We start from the raw sequence: 23,835 nt of genomic DNA, 5'->3' as shown, positions 1-23,835 counted from the left end.
GGGGTAATTGGCCGTAATCAGCCGTGGCTGGTAATTGTTATTAGCGATCAAGAAGCGTTCATTACGGCTCGATATAGTGCAGCGACGCCTGCACTGGTTTAATTAGATTGACCCGCCCGTCACGGGTGCCGGAGAAGTGGTCGAACATGCGTGGCGAAAGTTTGTGCGTAGTCGTGATTGGTCGGAATAGGAGTAAGTAATCGGAAAGGAGAATGCCAGTTCAGATACAAAAGCTGGGGTGTGCACTTTCTATACAAAGCGACCAGTTCCCTGACTCTCCTAGCGATGTTTATTATGAATTCAAACCAATTAACCCTTTGAAGCCGAAGATCGTCTGAATATTATTTATGAATTCAGTCCGTACCGCGAAGAAAACACTACACCTCACCATTACGAAAATCAGCTGGTTAACCCTTTGAAGCCGAAGCTCGTCTTCATAATATTTACGAATCCAGACCGTACCGCGAAGAAAACACTTCACTTAACCATTAGAAGTCGAATCAGGCGGTACCACATAAGATTTAACAAAAGAACATCCCGGTCAAAGCCTTAAATGTGACTGTCTTATGTTTCACGTAACTTATGTGCTGTTTTTGCGCGAAGTATTTAAGTCTGAAACGCGAAGAAAAGAGACAACTTTGTAGATCTAGATGTTGATGGAAAATACTAATAAAATTGTTCTTAATAAAATAGGATGTGTGTGCAGTGGCGTATCACCATTAGCTTCTGAACAAAGATTTTTAATCCGTGGTGTTTGTCAATTATGACACTTCATGTCAGAATTATTTTAGACATGGTTTCAATAACGCTTGAAGCTAATTTTAAACGTGGTGAACCGGTTGCTATGTGGAATCCAGTCCGTATTATAAAGGCTTCTTACCTTCAGCCGTTGTGTTTGCACAGATCCTACGATGTAATCCGACAACACGTGTGTCATTAGAATAGTTATTTCTGTTGATTAATTGAAACAAATGTCGTCCCTTATCGGCAAGCAACCTGCTCAGCTGCGAGTGTTTCACGCGGAGGACTGTCTGTCTACACGGGGGTGTCGCGAGGAGGGAAAATTGGCGCTGCTGTGTGGGCTGAATGCGTGTTAACACGACCAAATTAGCACGGAAATTGGATTGCAATATTCGGCATTTACAGTTAGCGCCAAAACAGTGTTTTACGGATTAAATGGGTGACGCAGTTTTAATTGTAAGCAAATTAAGTTTATTTTACACTTAAGACTCATTGCAATACTTTGTAGTGAACCGAATATATTCGTGATTAGCGTCTGTCTAATATTCTTCATTTTTATACTTTTAATATCGTTTCCCGTTTCTTAAAATGTCTCTCTGTTTTATTAAAGTGTTAGGTCCTTTGATTAACCATCTGTCCAGTTGGTATTTTCGTTTGTTTAATCCTCCTTTACAAGCTGATTGTCTCTCACGTCGTCAAGAAATTTTTACGTCGACGTCTAATGGAGCCCGAAGGTTCATTAGGTTCATTACCGTCTTCAAACGGTGCTCTCACTGGACCTTATCGTGGACCGGAAGAATTCACTCCACATACTGGCATTCAATCTCTTTAAAATCCACCTTAATATTATTCCATCTATGTCTAGGTCTCCCAAATGGTTTGCTCATTTCACGTTTTCTCACTGAAATTGTCCCCACTCCGTGAAAGAAATTCCTCATCCACAAGCTTGTAGTGTCTCAGTGAATTTCTCAGTTTTTGTAGAATTTCATGTTTCACATCTTTCTCACAAGAGCCCGCCAATGGGCATTATCCAGAAGAGCGCTGAAGAGGGAGGTAATCGAACCCAAAACGTTACGCGTTAATAATAGCAAAATTTATTGCTCAGTTTGTGTTAAGCAGAGCGCGTCTTCGCTGACGTCAGTCAGCCGACGCACTGGAGCCACGCGTAGGTTACGACGACTTGCACGCGCGGAAAAGGATCGCCTTTTGTTTTTTATATTCTCCGTCCTCTACACCAGGGATCGGTCCTTTGAGAGGACGTCCACTTTTCCTTTCCTTTGAATCATGAACCGGGGAGTAAACTACTGGCTGTAACTTTTAGGAAACCCACAACACATCCTCAGCCTCTAACTCAGCCCCCCCCCCCCCCCCCCAACACGAGTGAACGAACGAACTTCCACCACCGTCAGTTTCGCTGCCATCCGAACATTCTGATACAGGGTGTGCAAAATGACAAAGGTGCTCCCGGCTGTTTGGAACAGCTGATTGCGGATAATCCCATCGATGCTACCTGGGATTAATTCACTCGTATCTCCGTTTCTCTGTCATGCGAAGTGATTATCATGTGTTTTGTGGGCTAAAAGAGAAATATGCTTGCCTGGCAATCGTTTTTTATTCAGAAAGCGATCACTTTAATCGGCTACGGCTGCAAACAGCGAAACTCGATAGAAATTTAAGGCTACTTACAATAAATACGATATTTAATTATTTATATAAAATTTACTTTAAGAATTCACACAAAGAACGAACTCTTCGTTAGTTAGGAAAAATATCCGTGTTTAGTTAACAGGTGTAAATAAGTTTTTTTTTAAAAAAAAAGATTTTTGGTTTCGGAGTAATTCTAAAGGTTTTTATGTTTACCAGCTCTGAAAAGACAAGTAAAGGCTGGTTTAAACGTTAAGCTTTTACAATTGTTATCTCGACATTGTTAATTGTTTGGAAATGTTGCAAAAGAAACACGTGTCTTAATGGCTTCTTATAACGTTTATCTGTCACGTGAATGCTTAGTAAGGAAAGTATTCAGACTCGGGATTAGTGTCAGCCTTGATTTACGTGACTAAAGAAGACGACGTTTTTTCATTTTGATGCCAGTGACGTAGAAGTGTCGTGTGTGAAGTATCAAAGGGGCTTAACCGCTTAAAAAGTAGGACTTTGAATAATTATAGTTGTCCCTTAAAATAAACAAAATTAAAGCAATATAAAAGCGACTGAGTAAAACAGAAATGTGTGAAAATCCGTCTCGTGCTTCGTTCGCCGACGGACAAACTTTGCAGCAGACTGAGTGGTCCTGTTTGCTATTTTTTCCTTACTTCAGACGTCGGATTTCCTCGAAGGAAAATGCGTCATGTTCTAGGATGAGGCAGCGTTTTTAAAATCTTACGTCGCCTGGTCGAGGTTAAATTCAAGCACGAGAAGAACATTTTTCTCTGAGAATGTTTATAAATTTTGCGACGCCCGCATTGTTCTGAAACCTATAAGTTTTATGTTCGGTAAGACTCGCGTCTAAAATGTTGTAAGTTACTGTAAATCCCTGAATGTTTTTTTATGTCTCTCTCGGAGGCAAGAAGCCGGGCGGAGATAAACACAGGAAAAGTAACATTTGTCTTTGTCCTGCGGTCGAGCGCTCTCTGGAAGTCGTAACCAGGAACACGACGAGGCTGTGGAGACCAGGTCGTCCGTCTAGTAGCGTCTGTGGATACCAGCCGGGTCAGACAATCACTTGCACGCGAGGACAATAATTTAAGATAAAAAGGAATTTCGCTTGTAACTCAAAAAACCTACTTTCTTATTGCACAGATTTCCAGCCCACGCACATTTTGTGCTGTTAATATTACATTGCATTTTCTCGTTATTATTGGCGGGTAATTTTCTGATTCTCAATCCGAAGTGGCAGAAGGAGTTAATAATTTTCAAAAAATTTATTGATATTTATTCTGTGTTTACTACATTTACCTGAGCGCAATAAATGAAGGAATAGAAATGCCAAGTAGCTAATTACTTTTATGGACAGATTATATCACAATATTGTAAAAATATTTTAATTAAATAATGATAAAGAATGGATGAATAAATATGTGAGCCGATTTGAGACTTTACGACGTTCAAACCTGAGATTGTGGCGCCGTGAAGTATTACACACGTTTGCCGACGTTTCGGAGGAACACATGGCCTCCATCTTGAAGGTGAAACGTTACTGGACGCAGTGTCATAACCGAGAAATCAACATGGCGCGCATACTAAAAGTTTTAGCTTTCAAATTATGGTTTATTTTACGATGTGTATTGTAAGTCATAAGCGCCGTTCCGAGGGCCCTAACGCCACGCCATTGAGAGATGGAACAATCCACTGTAAAGAGAAGCCTCCATTCTTCGGCGGCATTAGGAGGAGTAGATTTGCTTCGCTAGACGTGAAATGGTTTGTATGCATCCAGTGAAGTTGCTCGCTGACAGAAAAGTAATCTTCAGTCATACAAATCGCGGGGAGGGGGGGGGGGGAGGAGTTGACTAGCGGACAGAGGAGAGGTAATGAAAAGTTTTCTTTTCAGACTGTCGGCGTTTATGGAATTTCTGTGAGTGCTCGATGTCCCTGAGGCCTTGTTCTTAAAGCAGTCGGACCGTTGCCAGTTTGTTCCACTCGTATCGGACGAAGGAAAATACTACGTCTCTCTCCAGAATGTAAGTCTCAGACCACGAGTCTTTCAGAGTAAATTTATTTATTTATTTATTTGTTTGTGTTTTGTATTGTGTTTACAGCTTATGATAGTGAGGTACAATCTGTAGTGAAAATATTAAATTATGACGCATACTGCCACAGAGTAGGTAACTACGTCATTTCTGTCATTAGTGACTAAGTTACACAGACGTTTTATGTATAGAAACCTTAATTATTTCTAATTATTCAAAAAAATCAATCAGTTTATTAATACGAAGTCCCTCAGACTGTATATGTGGATACAAATTTTACACATTTTGTAAGAATAAAGGCAATGAAAGATTTCCCACATTAATCGTAATCCACGATCTACCTTTTGAGCTACACTGACTTATTCTGTTTAAGCCGAATGAATCAGACAGAGAGAAGAGAAGATAAATTGCTCGGGTGGGGGGGGGGGGGGGGGTCGTCTTCTCCTTGGAGTTTTGACCCCTAATACGGGATGTGACAATACAAAATTATTTTAAAAATTTCGTATCCGATAATGCAAATGGGAAATAAATCTAATAAAATTTAACAATAACTTAATGTATCTAATTTCCTTTTAATTTTCTAAATGAGTTTCAATAAGACGAAAGTAAACTTTACTTGGTGGAAAGAAGAAATTCACTTACGGGATAATCCTTAAAAACTTTGAAAACTTTGAAAACTTATGCTGTCAAAAATGTTACAGAGCGAGACTTTCCGGCGCAAAACTTTAACTTTTAATTTGCGAGTTTTAAAATAGAATTCATCACGGTCGTCACAAATGCCAGATACATGATAATTAATTATATTTTTGAATTAAATTAAAATCTTGTAAGTGTTGAGAACACTGACAAATCTTGCACGAATCATTTCCTCCTTTAGACGATAATTTTATCTGAATCCTTTAAGGTGTGAACACTCTTCATCCGTTTTATAAACTCGAACCAATACCATTAGCGCACTCCAGTCACTTTGTTCTTTTAAAATTACACGAAATTAAATTACAGCGGCTCGTGTTTAATGGAGCACTAATCTCATCTCCTGCAGCGCCCGGCCGAGCTGTGGCGCTGAATTACGTGGGTTAAGTTAAGTTAGCTCACGGGAGGTAAAAATCCGAAAATGTTTTTAATCTGCGAGGAAGATGACGTAACGAGTACTGAAAGGGACGAGGAAGTCTTTGATAAAGGGCACTGAAGGGAGCGACCTGGCGGGTGGGCTGAAAAACCTTGCCGCGAGGAGCTTCAAAATTTACGCCGTTCACCAAATTCTATTAGTTCGATCAAATCACGGAGGACGAAGTTTGTAAGGGGCAGGCATTAAATGCACTGACGGTTTTAGTCCCGTGTATAAATCACTTTTGTGTGTAAGGCCTACAAGGGAGGATAATATTAAAATGAATTCCAATTAAATATGGCGTGAACTGAATTGAATTAGCTCACGATAGGGCCCAATGGCTCCCTCTTGAGAATGCTTCGGGTTACGTTTTGACCAGCTAAGCAACTACATTAAGATAATTACTAGTGACTTATCATCGGGACGCAGACCCGTGCCAGGTGTTTGCCCTTGGGGGGGGGGGGGGGGGCTCTGTGGTTTGTGGTGTCCTCTAATTTTGAATAAGGCCAAACCAGAGGTTATCACCCAGAACCAGGGATCGTTGTCATTGGTACAGCAGACTCCATCCTTGCACGATGTAACAGAATCCCTTCCTAGTAACACGATCGAAGCTCCAACCCCCAACCCCCACTCTTTGTGCTCGTTATAAATCCGTTTTCTGATACGCGCTCTCGTGTCCTCCGTCTGCTTTTATAGAATTTAAGTAATAGCAGAGAAATGTCGGACACCGAAGTTCCGTACAGCTGAGAGTTACCGACCTCTGTCTTATTCTCCTACATCTGGGGTCTTTAAAGCCCCGTCTACCAACATCATTTTTCCTATATTTAAGCTAGAGATGGGCGATGCATTTAGAATGCATGGGAGAGATGAGTAACTTATAAAATTATGGTTGGAAAAAATTGTCTCGTCTGGAAGGATAATATTAAAATGGATATTAAAGAAATAGGGTGTGGATTATATTCAAGATGCTATCACAATATGGTCCAGTGAAGGATTGTGAATATGGGGATGAATCTTCGGGTTGCATGAAGGGTTGGAAATTTCTCGGCATGCTGAGCGACCGTTAGCTTCTCAAGAAGGACTTTGCCCCGTGGATTTATTACAGCTGATGTGGTATGTGATGAAATTTCAACAGAAATCCGCTTAACCGTGTCAGAGTACTTGAAATTTGGAAGAAAGATGACTCTGAGTTTCGTATTCGGATGGGTTAGGTTAGTTAAGATCTATTTTACAATACTTTTTTTAGGTCCGTCGCACAGAGCATTTTACGGCGAAGCGCGTATAAATTTACGCCCAGTCCCTAACTCGTCTGCAGCCCACGACTGCTTACGGACGCGTAACACAGAATTTCTCTTGGAAAATGTCGACTTAGGAGATCGATGACGAAGTGGGAGGATAGCATTGAGTGGGTTATTACGGATATATTTCGTCGTGATCACAGTTTTGTTGATTGCAGCTGTACAGATGCCCTTGGAAGAAGTTATCACAGGATGTTTTTATATGATAAACTTTACGGGTTAGGAAATCTTGTTATATGGGTCTTAAGGATGTCTTTTAGGGAACAGATGAAACATTTAGGATTAAGCGAAGAACTAAGATTTTGTAGAATTTTTGGCCTAAATTGTATTTATCGTATTTGTCGGTCGATGTTAGACTGCCCGCAATACAACAGTGCGCTTCGTTTTACTTTGTTTCAGAACAGAAACTATTTTTAATAAAAACAGAACGACCGAGTTGTTGGCACTCCTGCTTTGTATTCGGGAGGTCCCTGGTTCAAATCTCGGCTCTCACATCGGCTAGCCTGACTGAGGTGTTTCGTCGTGTTTAACGCAGTCATCGATTCCAGACTGAGCTACCTCGGGTCCCGTAATTACTCAGCAACGGTTAATTTAAAGAAACTTTCTCTGACACACCAAGGAATTTAATGTCCGTAGAAGCAAGGGCAGAACATGTTTCGCAGTGCAGAGAAAAATCAGAACTGTTTCCGTTTACGTGGTTTCCAAAATTTCTTAAGAGTTTTTTTAAAAAATCGGTTGTGACGTGGTCGAAAGAGTTCCAACTTTCAACACAGGTGGTCGCTGCGGGCGCTTGTTTTTCAAATAGTGCTATTTCTTTACCACTAGATGGCGACTTGGTGTGTCGATCTGCGTGTTGACAGTTTTTTCCTTGAGAAGCTGATTGTCGCTCAGCTGTGAGGAAATTCCCCGCTTTTTATGGATCCAGACTCCACCTTGCCGCCCTGTTTCCACAAGATTTATTTGTATTATTTTCCCATCTGTGTCTAGGTCTTCCGTGTGGCCTCCCTCGTTCAGGCATGCCAACAGTTTTTATCGTCTTCCCCATGCTCGCTATCCCCCCCACCCAATCGGTCTAATTCCCACCCTAGAGTAAAATTATTGAACTTCTTATTGTCAATTTAATCCAGCCTCCTGTCACTTCATAAATCTCTGATTTTGATAATTCCACTGATACAACAACAATGCACTGGTATTAAACTGCTACGCCCCTGCCATCTGGGGATCGTCGGAGAATGTACGCATAAACAGCAGACGAACGTGTGTTGAGGAAACAAATCTTTGTATACGACCACCAACCAGAGGTAGGATAGATATCGTTTTTCCATTGTTCGTGTAATTTGCAGGTTGTAATAATCGCCACATCCAATTGAAATCAGTATCCATTTAAGCTGCCAGAGAAATGTTATCTGAACAGGCATTGATCACATTCAGTGTGCAGTTGTTATAGCTGTCCAGTGGTCACGTGACAGGACATGTTCAGCGATCTCAGCCCGCCGCATCGCGCATCGCCCGTCACTCATCATTAATTCGAGTTGTCCATCAACTTTAAAGCAAAACGTCAAAGTCGTTACAGCTCACAGTTCCCTTTGGACATCATCAAAATGGATAGACGGATCGCGAACGTGTGGATTCATCTGGATCTGGCTCTTTGGAACACGTTAATGAACCACTGGGATCTATAAAAACTTCGGGGACGTTTTTGACCACCTGAAAAAAAATATCCCTGAAGATGGAGGCGGTATATTACTCCGAAACACTGGTAACCACCGGGAAAGACCACAATTGGTATCTTATCTACCGAAAAATGGCGAAGACCGTCGTATGCAGTTTTCTGTTTTATAATAAATCAAAATAAACTTTGATCGCGCAGTCAAAGAATATGAAAATAGGCCACTTTATGGCAAACTTCAAAGGGGCCCGCGGCATTTTTGAAATGAGTGAGGCAGGAACAAAATAATTAATGCAAAACAAAAAATTTAAAAAAAAATTCTGGTCTCAAGCTGCGAGCGTAATTAACAGACCGCGAGTGCAATGGCGGCTTCGGGGTTCACAGAGCACGGAGTGCCCCTTTATAACTCCGCGTCCTTTGCTTGTTTAATGACGCTTCTATCACCAACAAAGTAAATACTCGCTAACTCTTCAATGTCTCTACTGAAATTTAAGATTTATTGTCTTTGTGATCATAAAAATCTCACTCTGTATTCATTCAGATGCTATTTCTGCTGCAGTGGATATATTTTTATCTTTTACTTTTTATTTAAATGTCGATGTCTCAGGCTGAAATAATTATTATGGAATTTGTTATGGGGGACTGAGGAAAATCATGGGAAACGTCAGTCACAATAGCCTGTCTCTGGACTGAGATTTGAACCCAGGACTTCCAAATACAAGCAGGAACCAACTTTTTAACGAGTTTAGTAAGATGGTCTTAATATAGATGCAGAGGGAAGAACAGGGCCTGAGGGAGTCATAGGAGAATGGAGAAGCTTCATAATTTGTACTTTTCACCAGTATCATGTTGATTATTCAGCGAACATGGATACAAAATTTTATTACCAATTCCTGAAGGGAAGAGACCACTTTGGGACCTATGCATACGTGGTAGGATAATATTAAAGTGGACTCTTATTGGCTTCACCAAGTACTTTCTCTTCCATGAAGTTAGTTATGGAGTTATGTGAAATCCACGTAATAATCTGCAGTCACGTTGAAAGAAAATAAGACAGACAAGACATCACACTTTGCTAAATTCATTTTCATTTTGAAAAAGGAAGGAAAAGAAAACACAGCTTGAAAGTGTAACAAATATCGATTTTATTTACAAAACAGTATTTAAACTTATATACAGAAATTCATGAGTTTTTTTTTTTAAATTTTCAAAGAATAAATTTAATTAAAATTTCTACTGATAATTGTGTTCATAATTATTGAATTATCTTCTGGTAAGATTCAAAGTTTCTTGTTATAAATTGACATTGATCTAACTGATAATACAAAATTGTTCCTATCAAAAAAAGAATATTGTATTTTCGGGCACCTTGGTTCGCCGTATCCTGAAGTTCGTAACACGTCCCTTGTATGATCTTGGTGCATTTCATTTCATTTCTTTCTCAAGTTAATCACACAATTTTAAATAATGCACAGCCATTTATTGCACTTTACTGCCATCCGCATTGTCCGAAGCGCGAGGACACAGCGACATGTTCCGGTAAACGAATACTCCACAACCATTGTTGGGATAGAGCACCGTTTACCGAGATCCAGAAGACGCTCGTCTCAAAGACCGTCAACAATGTAACACACGTTAATAACCACATTCATGCAACAACCAAAGTGTCAACAATGAAATTTTGGCAAGAACATCCGATATTAGCGTCAACAAAACTTGGATTTGGGAACCCGTGGATAACAAATGAAGATAACAGGCATTTTCATTTCGTTAGAAAATAAACTCGTACATAAAAAATGCAATAAAACACCCATAAAACTGATATGAAAGCCATTTTTAGTTCGTCGTCACAAATCACCCGATTTGTTTCGTAAAACCTCTTAATTACGCTTCCCTGCAACCAAAGGCACGAATTGCTCGTTAAAATTTTATCTGTGAACCTGTGCACAAATATTGATATACATATTAATAAAATATAGTACAAAGCATTGTATATAATATTTACAAATATATTTAACATTTATATATATTAATATTTTTTTCACAGTATAAAAAATTCATTTATTTTTGTGCTTTGAGCATTGCATGATGGTAATGTTTATTTATAATTCCGAGATTTTTAACTAAAATCATCTCGAAATGTAAACACACTTCACCTCTTAAAGCACAGAGCATTTCATTCGTATTGCACTTCGGGAAGTAATTTATGCAAGTTTACTTGACAATGGTATAAAGAAATGCGTAGCGTTTTAAGGCCAGATAATATTTAATAACATTTATAAAGATAAAATATTATAACCTTTTGTGTCGGAGATCAGAACACGTCTTTCACTAATGCACTGTATGAGACCATTCATTAAAGTTTTGCCATTTCTTTGTCACGACGTCTTTGACATTTTAGGAGACTAGTAAACAAATATTAAAAAAAAACAATTTTAATCAGGGGTGTGCTGCGGGGGCGTTAGAAGGGTTCACACAAGCTTTGGCAAATTACTCGAGGCCTTTGTTATCGGCACAAAAAATATATTGTACGGGCCGTACACCAGTAGAAAATATCCACCACTGCATCTCTTTCAAACGCCGAAGAAGAAAAGATCGCTTCGTTTTACAAGCCCGTCGTTAACAAACTGGCAGCACACCTGAGTCAAACGATACGCCGAATAATATTCTCTTTAGATATCTTCAAGAATGAAGGTTAATAAATATGGCTGATAATTACTTTATCTGTATTACCATTCCTAAAAGTCTGAGGCAATTGTTTTCCGTAAATGTATTTCATTTTGTTTATTGCAACGTCCAAGGCAGTTCTGTCTGCAACTCTCTGCCAGAGCTGCAAAATGGCGCTCAGTTCGAGTAACATTTCTGCTCTTGCAAGAAACATGGTTTTATTACACCCAATTAAAATGGATATGGGGCACTAAAATTGACCATTCCAAGGTCTCTTTTTCAGATATTTGCATTTTTCTTTTTATAGGTTCCAGTTCTCTCTCCCCATAACTTCATTTACGATGTTACGTGAAATGGCATCCGTTCGAGTTACCTGTCCCGTCCTTTATTATTATTTAGTTCATAATTTTCTTGTGATGGTGTCAACACGCTCGGGCAAGAACTGCTTAGCAACCACTGACTTGCTGAGATGGTAAACTGACACCACCTGCTACTTTCCAGGAGGCTCCGTCACATTATATTTCATGTTTCGAGATCGCATGACACGGCGTAAGTCAGCTGGCCAGCAGACTTGGCCTCACCTCGGGCAGAAACTGAAGTACGAGAAGAGGAAGCAGTGGACGGAGAGGAACCTGTAAATTAAGACGCACAAATGTGAGCTTTCGCATGTGACGAGGTAAAACGGGAAAGAGGATGAGGCGCAGACGAGGCTTAAACTGCAAACGAAGAAAAAGACTGATTGATCAGAATGGACACGTGTATACAGCGGCTTAGGACTGAGATCACGAGTCTGGTACATGGAACAGTCTGAAAAACAAGAAATGCCACACTGAAGAATAGGACAGACTAAGAGATAAAGAAAAATGTGAAAGGAAGAATGAAAAAAGGAAGGAGTGACAGAAGAAGGAAGCATTTTGACACACAAGACTAGATTAAAAAGGAACACTGAGCTTAAAGAGGGGAACGTGGGCTGAAAACTCGTCTGAGGCTTAAACACCTTCAGCAGGGCTCCACGCGTATTTCCGATACTTTCCAAATCAAAACGATCAAAAAATTATTTTCGAGAAACAACCAATCATTTCACAACAACAAAAAAAAATCTTAAAAATTAAGTTACGTGAAATTATTCATTTTGATAAAACTGAACGTATTATTACTGAAGACTGGATTCCAGAATTACATGAATTTTATTTTCACTTACACATAAAAAAAATTCTTGAAATTAAATACAGAACCAAAATTTGTGGCCCTGCGTTAGCCACTTCTCGAGTAATTTACTTTTCCATCACACATGAGTCTCTCTGACCCTTTAAAATCTTGTATGATCAAGGGCTGCTCATATTTACCTCGTAGGGTCAATCCGCCTGTTGAACCCATCTATCTTGACCACATTCATCTCATCCCTACTGTAGCGCGAGTAGCTGAATGTGATCTGAAACAGAAAAAATTCCACTTAAGAACTTGTATTTACTCACTTGACAGCACCCACTTATTTATATTGAACCAGATTAGAAAATTGCATTTACAAAAGCGCCATGAGATACCACATGTTACATTACAATCGCTCCACTCTCCGGTGTCCCCTAGTCCCGCCAGTTTACGCCTCATTGCCTCATTACACAGCATCGGAATATGTACAGTCGCTCACATAAGCCTTGGAACAACCCCATGAACTGCTTCTTGAGAAGCCGATAGATCCTCAGGCAGGTGAAGCGACAATGACCTGGTATTGAACCCAGAGATCCATCACCGCGTTCACAGGAGGTTGCCATTGGTCCATACCCTCAGTAAAGTAAAGCTGTCTCATTATACGCCATTTAGGCGCTTTGGGGGAGAGGAGATACAGCTCCTACTCTTTCTTGACCTCGGCACTAGATGGGGGTGAGCGGTCAGCTTCACGCCCCGGTCGAGCTTGACCCCGGTACCCATTGGGGTCCCTGAAACTGTTCTTTTCCTTCAGGTTAAGCAACTTAACTGCTGCACGTATGAAGACGAAAGATTCTGAAGTGAATCTCAGCGTCTTCTCATCTCTTCTGGTCCTCCAAGCTGTTTGCAAAATGGTTTCCCCAGCAAAATTCTACATGGATCTCATACTTCCTCAATTGTGGCTAACTGCCTGCTGGATTTCGCTATCCTAAAAACGCTCACAAAACGTACACTTCCTAAGTCCAAATTGTCTCTGAAGGTTTTTGTTTTAAAATATGTTTCCCTCGACGTAGGAGACTACGATTCACACCCCTACAGAACAAGGACAGCAGCAGTTTTTTTAACTAATATTAACCGGCATTTCTGTCTTGAATCTCGCTGCCGCCGCCATCTGATGCGCATTTCTCCCGTTCCACAATCTTCTACTTACTTGGTCATGGAATGAATCCTGTCGCAAGAACTTCATTGGCTCAAGATGAGAGTGAAATTGATCAATGACTGTCAGTGGTTTCTTGAGCAGATGCTCTGAGAACAAAAACAAAAACAAAATCTTATGTACAGTTATAGACAATTCTCCCTCGTACAAAACCAAGAACGTGAACAAGTTTCCAAGTCCAGACACGCAAAACTTAATTATTTGTTGTAAATACGAAAGCGTGTAATGTCTTTGAGTGACACAAAATGCATTACAAGGAACTTCGTAGCCTGGATTCCGCATGAAATATCATAAGAATGATCAAATTAGGGATAATGAGACGGGTGGATGAGGCATAGACAGATGATAATACTAAAACGGATCTTAAAGAAATAGATTGTGAGGTGTGCACTGGATTAATCTGACCCAAGTCAGAACAGAGGCGGAGAGCTCGTGTTAGCCATGTTAGGTCGGGTTAACTGTCAGCTCGCAATCGCCTCCAGTGAAAAATTAAAACGCACGGCCAGATGTTTGCCCACATGACGCATCAGAGCACAGGGGACCACGTTTAACTTTCATCACTTATCGCGATTGTCGTAAATTTCCTCCTTGCCCTGGTCCAGTCCCTAGTTCCTGTACGCCAAGACGGCGAGCTGTTCGTAACAAAAATGAGTTATCGCCTCCCAAGCGAACGATTGCAAAAAAACAAAAAACGAATGAGACATTTAAGAAAACCAGACTCATTTACAACACGTAGCGAAGCCCAAGGTTAACGCCGGTTTAGGCGTTACTCGTCTCTGGTCAGGAAACTAATATCCTCTGCAAGGTTTCGCTCTTATCTCTAAAATGGATCTTAATTAGCATCTTCTATCTGTCGAGGAAACCAATCAGTAATTGCCGAGACTGGAGTTGCAATTTTAACGCAGGAGCAATTATTTCTCTGCAAAGACGCTGATTTATCCAGCGCAGATTACGTCATCCCTCTGAAGAAACATCACAGATGTTGAGGATAGAAATTTTAAAATTAATACGACACGACGCGTCCTCGGAATACGCACTTAAAAACAGATCGTCGAAATATCGAGGGCAGCCGTGAATATTAGAATTTCTGGTGTTAACATTTCGGCAAAGAATGAAGTTGCCATTTTCAAGGTGGGTATGAGGTGGGGGGCAAGCAGTGAGTGGCGCCGTCGAATCTGTCTTGCACACTCACCGAGCACACTCTTTTTACAACGTCGTCAGAATTGGCCTCGCATATCAAAAACTCCAGAGAGCTGTCGTCCTTGATAAGACATTATAAATCTCCCATGCTCCAAGTAGAAGGGCGTCGGTATCGGACCATTTGAATGCGGTACCAGCGCGTTGATTGCTGTCAGATCGAACAGTATTTGACCTTGAATAAAGGCCAACCCCGTTCCCCCGTCATAATTTTCGGAACACGAAACCAGCGCCCCCTTTTAAGGCTCTGATGCTTCAACTACTGAGTGATAAGGGCCCAAACCTCTACAGCTTTGGGAACAGCGCCCCCGCCAAAGGGGGGGGGGGGTCTAGAGGTGATGGGCCTTCAGGGTTCGAACAAGTGTTCCTTTGATGAGGTGGATACGCGTGTGAGCAGTTGTTCCGCTCTCCTACACGGTCTTAAAAACTGCGAAGACAAGAGTGGGATGACGATGGGAGGTCGTGATTACATTAATCAATCTTACCACGTTAATCTAAACTTACTTAAAGGGAAAAAACGTATTAGTCAGCGGTTCATAACCCCAGGCTGGAACTTGATGAAAGGGCGTCCGATGGTTTGTGACCATATTACGCCACTGTCATCTTTAAGTCTTCATAATGCGTGCAGCGAAGTGTAAAGTATGAAGTCACCCGAATAAATACGAACCCCGAAATCAATCCTCCGTGGACCTTACACGAACTGGTACTTCGAGTTACAACGCAGTGGTCTTACTGGATTGTGACGCCAACATTTCGGAGTTCGTATCGCCTCAATCTTCAGAGTAGAGCGTACGCTGTGTCACACCCCCAGAACAGCACGGCCTCCGTAAGTTAACACACTTTGTGCTTCAAAAACCCTCGTACAAATAAAGACTCCAAGATGTACAGTGCGTGAGAAACTGATAGATGTTCAGCTGTTCACGAAATTCATTACAATGATCACGAGAGCGCGCCAAAGGCCCCTATTCGGAGCCACATGAATCCAATCCACACACACACACACACACTTACCCCTATTTCCTTAAAATCCATCTTATTAAATCCTCCCCCACGTCTCATCTACACCTTGCGTCCTGCATTCCCTGCCAATCTCACCCGCCTTGATTTCCATCTTATTTTGTGAGTATCTCGTGGTTGGTAGGCCTGTACAGATCGTACTTCAGAAAGCATGCAGGGCGCTGCCCCCTTAGGGGCCCTGTGCTGTCTGAGTAACTCAGCATTTGAACAGAAGGCGAATAGATAAAAAAAAAGAACACGAAATCAATCGAGGTTGTTGTAAGGAGCAACATTGCAATTCCGCGGTCGTACCAGAGTTTTTTCTTATTACACAGTGATTAAACTTCTTACGGCGCTGGAGTTCAAATTATATTATTCAGCGACATAGGAAAGCCACAAAGGGAGGAAAAAACTTCTGGTCTCTGTCCGCATTTCGCGAATTGAACTTACTCGGTGGCGTGCAAAAGATGGCGTTCTTTAAAAAGTGGTAACAACTAAGAATGAAGAATGTTTATATATCCACCTCGGTTGATTTATTAACATTTACTTTTGAATGTCTAAAATAGGTAATTTAATTTATAATTAAATCGCCTTTTTCACCGTGAACTTCTGAGATGCGATACCACGAGTCTATTTGTAAACAAGCTGATTTCATCTTCACTTGTGCTCTGAAGATGGAGGCAAAGGGTCCTATAAAATATTAATAACCACATACAACATACACGGTTCCACAACTCAGAAGTTCACAGTCTGAGTCTACTAATAACAGACTTTGGCGGTATCTTACGTCTTTTAAGAACGTAATTTTCCAATTTATTCTGTTACTTTCTTCGTCATCGTAATAAATTGCGCCGTGTTTGCTGTATAGTTATCTCGAGCAGATCCGACGTTAGCCTTAACATTATCTTGCCAGCAGAGAGCTCTTAGAAGCAAAACAGTAATAAGTGAAGATCACTCACCGATGATGTAGCCCATTGTGACGTCGTCTGGGAGTCGAATCTTTTCCCCGATGCTAATGAATTTTCCGCCACTGAAAGGAACCAAATAAGGCAACATAAACTTCACTTCACGTAATATTTAAGAATTCAGTCCGTACCGCAAAGAGAACACTACACTTCACCATTACAAAGATCAACTGGTTAACGCTGTTTAAGGAAATAATCGCTGTTTACACTGAGAATCATACGAAACACATAAATACACTGCGTAGGCATCTAAATAGTATTTAATAATTCGGTCCGTACCGCGAAGAAAACACTACACTTCACCATTACAAAGATCAAATGGTTAACCTGCATCAGACGACTTTCAGCGAAACTGTTCTTGAGAATTTGTACGTTGATTATTTTTTTTTAAATCACAATTAAATTCATGTTTCTCATCTGGAAGACGGCAGATGTGAGAGCGAAGGCCCGGATGTGGGCAATCTTGTTCACGACGTTCCGCACCGCCGAACTTTGCAGTTCATCGTTAAATTAACTCGGAACAGAACATTGGAAATCCACTAAATGAGTAGCAAAGTCATTTGTACGTAATTGACACCGGATAAAAGATGATGGTCTCGCGCGTTTGCGAAATTAAGTATAAATAAAACCAAAAAGGACATAAGTAACTTCGTCCTCTTGAGATGCTGAACAGTCATACAGAATTTTAATCTCGAACGTAAAGTTATCAGCAGTGACCAGTGTCACCCCATTTCATCTGCTTCTGTTCGTGTACACACGGCCCCTGCACGCAGCAACCAACAACAACAACCTCTTGTTAAGTCATCGCTGGACCAAAATCCACCAGCACCTGCTCTCCGTAACAGTATTAGAACGACCACACGATTCTAGCCTTTGAAGAGCACAGTCTTATAATCGTAATAGAGTCTATTATCGGTCGCTGTGTGTGAATAAGCAGGTAGCGAACTCCTTTAGCAGCTGCTGTTTTGGGGTAATGTCTGTGCTGTTCTGAATTCCTTCGCTCGCCTGTGGTTAGACTCTTGTAAGATCAGATGTGGAACGCTGTCGTAAGTGATGGTGGCTTTGAAGAGTTGAGTCTCGTTAATTGACAAGTGATGGAGTTCAGACCAAACTCCGTGGTCCATTAATTATTTTACCAAATGGAGAAGAATGACTCAGAGACTTTTGTGTTCTGCCCACGAGGAGACAGAACTTGAGATAACAATTAATGAGCTGGTCCTTGATTCTGTAAACCAGGGTGGAATAAATAAATAAATCGTTCCAATTAGGCACTGCCAAAGTATCAGTCAAGCTGACGTCTTTCGTTTCCCAATAAAAATAAAACTGGAGTCAACTATGCATTTCGGAACAGCCGTAAATGGACACGACTCGTATTATGTAGAGGTCTCGTTATTACGGAAAAAAAAAAGAAATGCACGTGGGTAGGGCCCAGTTCCCCATCTGACTCTCTGAAGTCGCCCTGTTAATTTGCCGACAAACGGGCGACGACGTAAGATCGGAATGTGGGAACGATATATTTATTCCGAGTTCCTACAGAGAACAACCTTTCATTCTCGGTTAACTAAAATAAATTAATGATACAAAAGCTCACCTAATTAATTCCAACATTTCTTCCTACGGTTTTAATTGTTTCATATTGTTATAAGGCCGTACTTATTCTCCTCCTGCATTCCGTCTCCCATTCGCTTATCTTTATCAGCAGTGGCGGATCGCGATTATCCCCCAGTTTATACGTAAGGGCTGAAACGTCATTCGTCCTTGATAAAACAGATTATGAACAGATGTTTTAGAGGGTTGGTCTTTGCCAAATATTATTATTACGATAACCAAATGAAGCAAGATTAGATGGGCGAGTCATGTAGCAGGCACTGGGAGTTGAAAACTGAATTTTAGCCGGAAAATATGCAGTATATAAACCAGTGAGAGATACAGGCATTGATGACAGGATAATATTAAAAAAGGAATATATATATAGGGCGTGGCTTAAGATATGGTACGACTGTGGGTTGTTGTGGATGACTTGGGCAATATCCCGACTACATGTGCGACCATCAGTTTCTCATGAACTTTCGTATACGTAAGGGAATTGCCGTGCAAACAGGTCACAGCTTCATTTCCCAGTGGCGATACGTAACCGGTAATTTCGACCGACCGCGACGACACAGCTTCATAGCTACACGTGCAGACTGCTGGACCACCGACCGATCTTTTCCCGCCTCCTTCTGAGCCCCACGTATTTGTTTATCCGCGTTCTAGTCTCATTTATTATTATTATTATTTCTCCAGAGATTACCTTCTTACCTCTGAAATGACCAGTGAACATTAAAGAACGCATTTTCAGATCCTATCTGCCAGCTGAGGAATAGTTAACCTCTAAGAATATGGCTGCTACTACCTAAATTATAACTCGGTGCTTCCAGAGTAATGATCAGTGGCGGCTGGTGCGAGGACACGAAGGTAGTCTACTCAACTCACATTTAAACACACGCAATTTTTTAAGGGCGGTCGTTACCGTGTACAACCCGAATGTTCACTGCCGTGTTCACAAAAGATCGCCACTGATCCGTCCTGAGCCACATGAATCCACGATCTATTTATTCAAGAATCATTTAAATATGAAAATTGTATTTTCATCAACGACTAAGAGATTTCACTTTAGGTTTTAAGGGAAAAAAAATTGTGTATGCATGTCTCATCTCTTCCGTGCGTGCTACATGTACATAATTCATAACGACAGGTCTCTCGTTGTCCGTGGCGAATCCATTTCAGCGGATTATCCTGCAGTCTAACTTTTTTAGGGTGTTCCTGGAACATCTCTCTCTCACACACACACGCCTTTCTCTCTTTTTGTGAAATTCTAAATTTAGTGCTGACTTGTGACTTTTGCTGCCCTCGCGAGGAGCGAACACTAGGAAGCTAATTTGCAATTCGTTCTACCTATTCCCAGAGCCTTGCCTTTTAATGTTTATATTATACCATGCACACCAAAAGAAGCCGACGATTGGGGAGCTTCAGTTTCGCCTTTCCCGAAAATAAAATGCGGTGTAATGCGCCCTAATTCCATTTGCTCATAACACCTGGACACGTAACTCAAAGGAAACTGGACAATTAAAGCAAATCCAGTCACGAGGAGACGAATCGAAATCACGTACGTACCAAGAAACAGACATCATCTGGCGGCTGCAGAATTAACTAATATGAAAGATACAGGGGTAGAACGAGTTCACGTGCTGTAGGATGCGGTCCAGTGGCGGTTTACGAACACACGTGTCCTTGTTCTAAAACACGAACTCCAGTCTCTGTTTTCTGAAACGATGGGGATTTCGTAATGAACCAGTTTTCTTAATGAACATAAGAAATCCGAGATATCAGTGGATATGAACATTTAATGCTCAGAGTCTCAGATCAAACCAACGAGACAGGACTTCTGACGTAAGAACTGTCTTAACTTAAGTCGTACATAACAAATATACTAAAGTTTATAGAAGTAAAATCAAATGCCACGGTCAGGAAGCTGTAGTGGACATAGCGCGTGACAATGAACTTTGACGTAAAGAAATTTACCATTTGTTGCGTATGGCTGTAAAACACGGGCTCTTACTTTGGTGGAAAAACATAAATTACAAGTAAAGATTACAGTCTTCTGGGATGATGCGCCGTGTAGTCTGGTAGAAAATGACCGACGTTTCGGAGGCGCCTGCTGCCTCAGTCATCATGACAGTCGTTCTCATAAACACTGGCCATTTTCTAAGAAGTCGCGTGGTACAATATCCAAGAAGACAGCCATCTTCATACTCGCCGTAAATTAGAGATGTTTATAAAAATAACTTCAATATTTGTACGTGTCATGAAGATGAGATTGGTTAGACATGTAGCTTGGACGGAGGATACAAGAAGTGCATACGGAATGTTGGTGAAGGAACATGCACGCACTTACCTGGCTACAGGGATCATCTTGAGCGCCAGCGACCGACTGAGACAGAAACCAGCGCCCCCAGTCGCGAACCAGAAAGAAATCTTTTGCTGAAAAGAGAAAAAGAACGAGACGTTACTACGCTGTGCCCTTCTCTTGAAGGCGACGACGTCCGGCCTAGGTCTGAACACGTCACCCCTCCATTCCGTCATTTTTTAATTATGGACCTGTGTCGTCAGACGGGAACAGGGCGTGGCCTCTCGAGGGCTGTGGGGCATCTCGGCAAAAATCCGTGGTCTATTATCTCCACTCACCCTTTGGGCCCTTTCCCATTTCTTAAGATTGACCCAGTCGAGACGTGGGGGAAACGAAAAATATAAACGAAATTTCAGTCGGGAAACCCGAGTTCTTATTATTAATCAGCGCAGCCTCAGAAGAAGTTTGCCGCCGGTATTTTTCCTAACAGCGTCTGCCCTCAGTTCGCTGTCCCATTTTAGAACATGGAAGACGTTTCAATCCAATATCCGCACACTGAGGCTTGCGCTGCTACGACGACACTGCGCAAACAGCATCGGACCTGGTTAATGCAAGAGGGGCATACACATAATTCTGTTTTGCGCGTGAAGTGAACGAATTTTTGTCTGTGACCGAAGGTTGGGATGACCGAAATTGTACCATTCACTAGTGAACATGAGAGTACCAAGCAGCTTTCCAATCTTGCAGCATCCACTTCTAGGTCTTCCCATAGATCATTCTCCTGGATCTTTGTGCATCTCCTGAGATGCAAATTCCACTGACAAAAGCGACATTTCGACGGTGAGTGCGTCGTTGAAGACGAAAAAGTGCCGCAGCTGTGGGTGACGTATCGGAGAATTTTGCAAAAAAATGTGGAACTGTGAACTCGACACAGCGGGTCGGTGCCACGAACCAGGTTTTACACTCGGATCAACAGCAAGACACACGACTAACCACTTGTGCGTCATTTTATCGGAGCAGTAGTGAGGCAGGGATACGATCGGAGGTCGTGATGGGCGTGGTACGAACCCGGTAGGGCAGGTTTCTGCGCTCACCGCGAGCTACGACGAGACTTCGCCTCGAAGTAAGTGGACCGCAGAAACACCTGCCAGTGCGGGAGTGCAACACGAGACCAAGTGCACACACAAACACGCGAGATTGAGGGGAACTGATAAAAAGATACCGGAGCCTGTGCGCTCAATTCGGAGAGAAAAGATTCCATCCAGTAGACCGCGACTTTCTCGTAAAAGTATCAGCTCCCCAGTTCTAATTACAATTTGTATTCAACTTCGCTAATGGCACTCGACAGGCTCCGTCATTAGGGCTCGAAGGATCAACTCCGTTGACCCCAAAGTCTGTCAAAGATCCGTCTTGAGGCTACGGCCACATTACATTTTCAGTATTTCAAGCGGTCGTCTCCTCACCAAAATTGTTATGCATTCGTTATACCCTCCCCCTCCCAACCATAGTCTCGTCATTTCAGTACATTTTAATAATATCCTAGCTCTGGGCAGTGGAAAGAAGCAAATAATGCGCCTCCCAAGTCGAACTGAACCACTCGATATAGATCGATAATTTGCATTGGAAATCGATCTCTTTTGAACGGGTACGATAAGATCATTAACAGAGTTTAGTTAACGTCCAGACAGCCGAAACTGGGAGCTTCTAGGCGTAGGGGGCGCCTAGTACAAGTCACGGACCCCACAAACAGGTCCGTCTTGTCTTTCGGGGGGGGGGGCAGGAAGAAATTAAAAATGAGATACACGAAGAAATCTCATGGCGGGCGGGTACCTTAGTTATTACCGGTCTTATTTTGAAAGTGGGTACCGGCAGCTCCTGGGGACGCCGCAGGGGGGCGTCCAAGTCAGTGGTACAGGCAACTCAAAAATGAAGTAAGCTACTGCCCGCAATGCACACACATTATCGCCGGAACGCTTTGTTCAAAAATTGGGCCGTTCGAGTCTCTCTCTTCATTTGCTTCTTCCTGTCTTGCTTTCTCCATTCCTCTTTGTTTCTCGGACATTAATTCTGCCCTCACTTTATTTACCTGTATTTTTGGGCACGTCCACAACCAAACGATCCGAAAATAAGATCGTTAGCTACGTCATGAAGTCCTTTAAATCATCAGGAACCGCTAAACGGATTTTCATGAAATTTATTACTGCGAAGTTTTCTTCTTCCAAAATTTGTTGATTCATCTCAAGTTCGGTTAAAATCAGACGGCAATAAACGACACTTTACACGAATACACGGGGAATCCCCAGCTAGACGGACGCCCACGCAACTACTAGGGGAATCCTCCATTCTGTATCTTCCCCGCGCCGTTCGAAAAGTTCAGATATTATTACGTTCGCTGTGCATAAATTTCATAACTTTATTCTCCTGGCATCGCAAAGATTTTGGAATGCGTGTACGAGAGCGAGAGAGGCGAATACTTGACAGATGATCTCCGTCTCTGAAACTCAGTATGCTGCAAAAGCAGTCCGGTCCAGTGGCCGTCAGATACGTCAAAAAGTAAACTCACCGCAGATTTGTCCTTGTTCAGAATCTCCAGTGGAGCACGGATGCTGGGTTTACCCAAATACCAGTCCTCCTGCGGGCTGTAGTCTGCCAACAGCTTCACCAGTCGAGGGACATTCACGTAATTGTCATCGTCGAAGTGACAGAACCACCTGTTTGGGCAAACAAATACAAAATCACTTGTCGTTAACCCTTTGAAGCCGAAGATCGTCTGAATATTATTTATGAATTCAGTCCGTACCGCGAAGAAAACACTACACCTCACCATTACGAAAATCAGCTGGTTAACCCTTTGAAGCCGAAGCTCGTCTTCATAATATTTACGAATCCAGACCGTACCGCGAAGAAAACACTTCACTTAACCATTAGAAGTCGAATCAGGCGGTACCACATAAGATTTAACAAAAGAACATCCCGGTCAAAGCCTTAATTGAAAACAGACACAAACTTTTTTTTAAAAAAAATCCAATATTTCTTTGCGTATTCAGAAACATAAAACGTCGTGGGAACTGAGCTAATTAGTGTGTCCGGGCATACTTATGAGTTTTCCTTGTTAAATAACTGTAAATTAAGGGACAAAAGAAAAGTCCCTGGCTGCTGCGCCGAATAGGTTGGTATTTTTATCATGGATCTGGTGATTCGGTGATGGCGTTGTTGGTCAGAGTCGTTCCAGCGGCACTGGAATGTACGCGCCACTTCGC

General features: G+C 41.8%; 2 protein-coding genes across 3 annotated transcripts in view; one reads left to right on the top strand and one right to left on the bottom strand.

Moving 5' to 3' along the window:
- LOC110830877 (deoxynucleotidyltransferase terminal-interacting protein 1) overlaps nt 1–23,835 on the top strand; it is a 164,940-nt gene that overhangs the window by 91,370 nt on the left and 49,735 nt on the right. For both annotated transcript variants that reach the window (XM_087348985.1, XM_022066235.2), the window contains exon 2: nt 4,286–4,415. The gene's annotated coding sequence lies outside the window, so the exon portion shown is untranslated. The remainder of the gene's footprint in view (nt 1–4,285; nt 4,416–23,835) is intronic.
- Nucleotides 9,621–23,835, bottom strand: part of fng (Fringe glycosyltransferase) — a 52,031-nt gene continuing 37,816 nt past the window's right edge. The window contains exons 6-11 of the mRNA XM_022066250.2: nt 23,139–23,286; nt 20,624–20,709; nt 16,681–16,751; nt 13,523–13,617; nt 12,513–12,598; nt 9,621–11,798 (exon numbers count right to left, since the gene is read on the bottom strand). Of these exons, the coding sequence (XP_021921942.1) occupies nt 11,744–11,798; nt 12,513–12,598; nt 13,523–13,617; nt 16,681–16,751; nt 20,624–20,709; nt 23,139–23,286 (541 nt within the window). The 3' untranslated portion in view covers nt 9,621–11,743. The remainder of the gene's footprint in view (nt 11,799–12,512; nt 12,599–13,522; nt 13,618–16,680; nt 16,752–20,623; nt 20,710–23,138; nt 23,287–23,835) is intronic.

The sequence above is a fragment of the Zootermopsis nevadensis genome, unplaced genomic scaffold (genome assembly GCF_977971745.1).
Source record: "Zootermopsis nevadensis isolate Lab colony 2312 unplaced genomic scaffold, Znev_1.0 Znev_ptg000015l, whole genome shotgun sequence".
In the NCBI taxonomy this organism is placed as follows: domain Eukaryota; kingdom Metazoa; phylum Arthropoda; class Insecta; order Blattodea; family Termopsidae; genus Zootermopsis; species Zootermopsis nevadensis.
The sequence above is the reverse complement of the archived record's forward strand: the minus strand, read 5'-3'. Positions and strand labels throughout refer to the sequence as shown.